Source organism: Cyprinus carpio, chromosome A18, assembly GCF_018340385.1.
Source record: "Cyprinus carpio isolate SPL01 chromosome A18, ASM1834038v1, whole genome shotgun sequence".
NCBI classification, from domain to species: domain Eukaryota; kingdom Metazoa; phylum Chordata; class Actinopteri; order Cypriniformes; family Cyprinidae; genus Cyprinus; species Cyprinus carpio.
In genome coordinates, this window is record NC_056589.1 from 12,757,511 (window position 1) to 12,761,600 (window position 4,090).

The 4,090-nt window shown below is 44.7% G+C and overlaps 1 protein-coding gene across 1 annotated transcript; it reads right to left on the bottom strand.

Moving 5' to 3' along the window:
* Positions 1–204: 204 nt before the first annotated feature.
* Positions 205–3,113, bottom strand: LOC122148631. The gene has a single exon (XM_042775800.1). It carries the CDS (start codon positions 3,037–3,039, stop codon positions 205–207), a length of 2,835 nt encoding a protein of 944 aa, XP_042631734.1. The 5' UTR covers positions 3,040–3,113.
* Positions 3,114–4,090: the final 977 nt, after the last annotated feature.

Sequence of the window (4,090 nt, forward strand, 5' to 3'; positions counted from 1 at the left end):
CAAAAGCGATAAAGAGAACATTTTTTACTGTCCCTCAGATAAAATGGTAAATGGACTGCATTTATATAACGCTTTCAACAGACCCATGGCCATCCAAAGCGCTTTACAAGTTGCCTCACATTCACCCATTCACTCACTCATTCATACACTGACGGCGGTGGCGCCATCCAGCTCATCGGGAGCAGCTGGGGTTAGGTGTCTTGCTCAAGTTAAAAGAACAACCATGTCAGAGATTGGTCTCAGAAACACTTTCACAGTTCCTTCTTTTACTGTTTTTACTTCTGCCTTTTGAACCTTGTTGTCACTGCTGAGGAATGTTTTGATGACACGTCCCAACGGCCAGTCATTCCTGTGAGCTTGTTTTTCTTTGAGCAAAACAACATCTCCAAGTTTGATGTTGGGCTTGTCGTCTGTCCATTTTTGTCGACTCTGAAGAGTGGCAAGGTACTCCCTCCTCCATCTCTTCCGGAAGGTGTCTGCAAGACACTGAACTTGTTTCCATTGTTTAGTATGAAGCTCTGCTGGGTCAAATTTGCCAGATGGGGCCTCTAGAGCACTGGTCTTCTGAGTTAAGATCATTGCCGGCGTGAAAAAAGTTGGCATGTCTGGGTCAGTAGACACTGACAGTAATGGTCTGGCATATATTATTGCCATCACCTCAGCCATCAAGGTACTCAGTACTTCATGTGTGAGCCGAGTTTGTTCAGACTGAAGAAGCATGGCATCCAGGATCCGCCTGGTTATCCCAATGAGTCTTTCCCATGATCCCATGTGTGAAGAATGTGGGGGATTAAACTGCCATGTACAGTTTTTCTCCTGAAGGTAGCTGTTTAATGTTGCATCACTATGGTCGATTTTCAATTCTTTACAGGCACCAATAAAATTAGTGCCTCTGTCAGAGCGAAGAAGCTTGGCAGGTCCACGTACTGAGAAAAATCTTCTCAATGCATTTATGAAGCTGAATGTGGACATGGATTCCACAAGCTCAATGTGCACAGCTCTTGTTGTCATGCATGTGAAAAGTACCGCCCACCTTTTATTGTCTGCACTGCCTCCCTTTGTGCGACGCGTCATAACTGTCCATGGACCAAAGACATCAAGTCCAACGTTGGTAAAGGGTGGCATTGGTGAGAGCCTGTCAGCTGGTAAGTCTGCCATCTTTTGGATCTGTAGTGTTCCTCTGACTTTACGACAGATGACACATTTGAAGATAACAGATGAGACCAAGCATTTGCTCCCGATGATCCATAGTCCTGCAGCTCTGATTGCTCCCTCTGTGATGTGACGTCCTTGGTGCGCCACCTTCTCATGGTAGTATCTCACTAAGAGAGTAGCAATGTAATGAGTACGAGGAATAATAAGTGGGTGCTTTTCTTCTTTTGTCATGTTGGCGGGTGCGAGACGACCTTCGACCCTAAGCAATCCATCTTCATCAATGATGGGGTTGAGCTTTTTGAGTGGACTCTGCTTTGGTAATGTGTGCTTCGTTTCCAGACATTTGAATTCTTCGCTGAAGATTTCAGTCTGCACAGTAAGAATAATTACAACTTTTGCACGAAAAATCTCACTTACGGTGCTTGCCTCAGTGTTACACTTCCATCCTTTAAAGCTTCTCTGATCTGAAGTTGTCTTGAATGATCTTGCCACACGGATGAGCAAAGCTATGGCACGGCATAGAGTCATCCGATGAGAGAATCTTTCAAAGCGATTTGACTTTAACTGTGTTTCTGTAGTTGTTGTGATCAAAGTTGCTACATCAGGTCGTATCTCCACATCTACATCGGGTTCCACTAGAGTGAAGATGTCGATCTGTGCTGGCTCTGGGTTGGATTGTGTTAAGAATGATGGTCCCGAGAACCAATTTTTGTATTGAAGGTGAGAAGCATGGATAGCTCTGGTGGCATGGTCTGAAGGATTGTTCTCTGTAGAGATGTAATGCCCCTGCTCAGGATGAGAAGACTTACGGATATGAGTCACTCTGTTTGCAACATATGTGTAAAATCTCCTTGTGCTGTTGTGAATGTATCCAAGGACGATTTTACTGTCTGTGTAGAATTTCACAGCATCCATGTTAATGTCTATCTCGTCTCTAACTAGTTCATAAAGCTCCACAGCTAGAACAGCTGCGCACAACTCCAGTCGTGGGGCGGTATGTGCGGGTCGTGGGGCTAGTTTGGATTTGCCCATAATGAATCCAACGTACCGCTGACCTAAACTGTCGATACACTTTATGTAGGCAACAGCTCCGATTGCTATTATGGAGGAATCTGAAAAGATGCACAGCTCTTTTCTTTGGGCAGAGGACTGTGGGAACGGAACATAGCACCTTGGTATCTGAAGACATTGGAGATCTTTCAATGATTCTTTCCACCTACTCCATTCCTCCTTCTTTTCTGAAGGAAGTGGTTCATCCCAGTCATTCTGCTCAGCTGAGAGTTCACGAAGGAGAGCTTTTCCCTGCATTGTTATAGGAGCCACAAATCCTAAAGGGTCATACAAACTGTTGACTGTAGCCAAAACACCTCTCTTAGTGTATGGTCTTTCCTCTTGAGACACTTTGAATGTGAAACTGTCTGTTTCCAGGTTCCACAGGACCCCCAAGCTGTGCTGTAAGGGCAGATCATCTGACCTGAGGTCCAAATCCTTCAAATCCTTGGCCCTCTCATCAGCTGGAAAAGCTTCCATAACCTTGTGACTGTTGGATGCTATCTTGTGCAATTTCAGGTTGGAGTCAGCTAGCATCTTCTGTGATCTTGTTAGGATGTCAATTGCTTCTTCAGGGGTAGGTGCAGATGCAAGTCCATCATCAACGTAAAAATGTCTTATGACAAACTGCTTGGCATCAGCCCCATGCTCTCTCTCACCCTCTGCTGCAGCGCACCTCATGCAATAAATAGCCACGGCTGGTGAGGGGCTATTTCCAAACACATGGACCTTCATTCTGTAATCCCTGACCTTCTTGCTGAGATTGTTGTCTTCATACCAAAGGAACCTGAGGTAGTCTCTATGGTTTTCGTGTACAACAAAACAATAAAACATTTGCTGTATATCAGCTGTGAATGCAATAGGTTCTTTTCTGAAACGTAGAAGGACCCCTAAAAGGCTGTTGTTCAAATCAGGGCCACTAAGCAGTACTAAGGACACTCCTTCATATTCAGCACTTCAATCAAATACCACTCTTAGCTGGTCAGGTTTCTGAGGGAGATATATGCCGAATGACGGTAAGTACCAGTGTTCTTTAGTATGTTTCTTCAGTGGAGGAGCAGGCTCTGCATGCTCGTTTTCTAACATTTTCTGCATTAAGTCAATGTACTGCTTCTTCATGTCAGGTTTTCAGTGTTTTCCTGAGAGAATAAAGACGCGTCATTGCTTGCTCTCTGTTACTTGGAAGGCACTGTCCGGTGGAGCGGAATGGTAATGGCGCCACCCAGCTGTTTGCTTCATTTTGATAGACTTCTCTGTCCATCAAGTCAAGAAAAACCTGATCATCCACTGAATGTGCTGATTTTTCATCTTCCCTGGTTCTTTCAAAAACAGCAGATCCCAACATGTCTATACTACCACTAAGGAACTCTTCCTGTGTACAAGAGGCTGGAGAACAGCCGAGATGTGATGACTGACTGAGAGTCTCCTTAACCAAGATTTGTTTTGGGCATGGGCTAAGAAAAGATGTGCGGCCTTTACTGAGCACGTGTTTTCAGGACATTAACGCTTGCTGGCTTGTGAGTTGTTCCTAGGCAGATGTTAAAAAGATGAAAGAATTCTGATTTAGCGAGCGACTTATTACTCTGTTCGTCTAACACCACGTACATTTTCTTTCCTTCCTCTCTTTTTCCAGCAGGATACACTATCACTTGACTGATTTTGGAGCAGGAATGTTGACCATCTGAATTGCCGCATATCTCTGTGCATTTGGATGTCACTGGTGTCAAAACATTTACACTCACCTCCCCGCAATCATCTTTGTAGGCTTCTTGGCTCCCTGTTGTAGTGGGAGGAGGACCAGGATGTAGCGCTGAAACGTGTTTCTCACTGTTACACTCCAGACATTTAAGTGTCACTCTGCAGTCTTTTGCCATATGCTGTACTG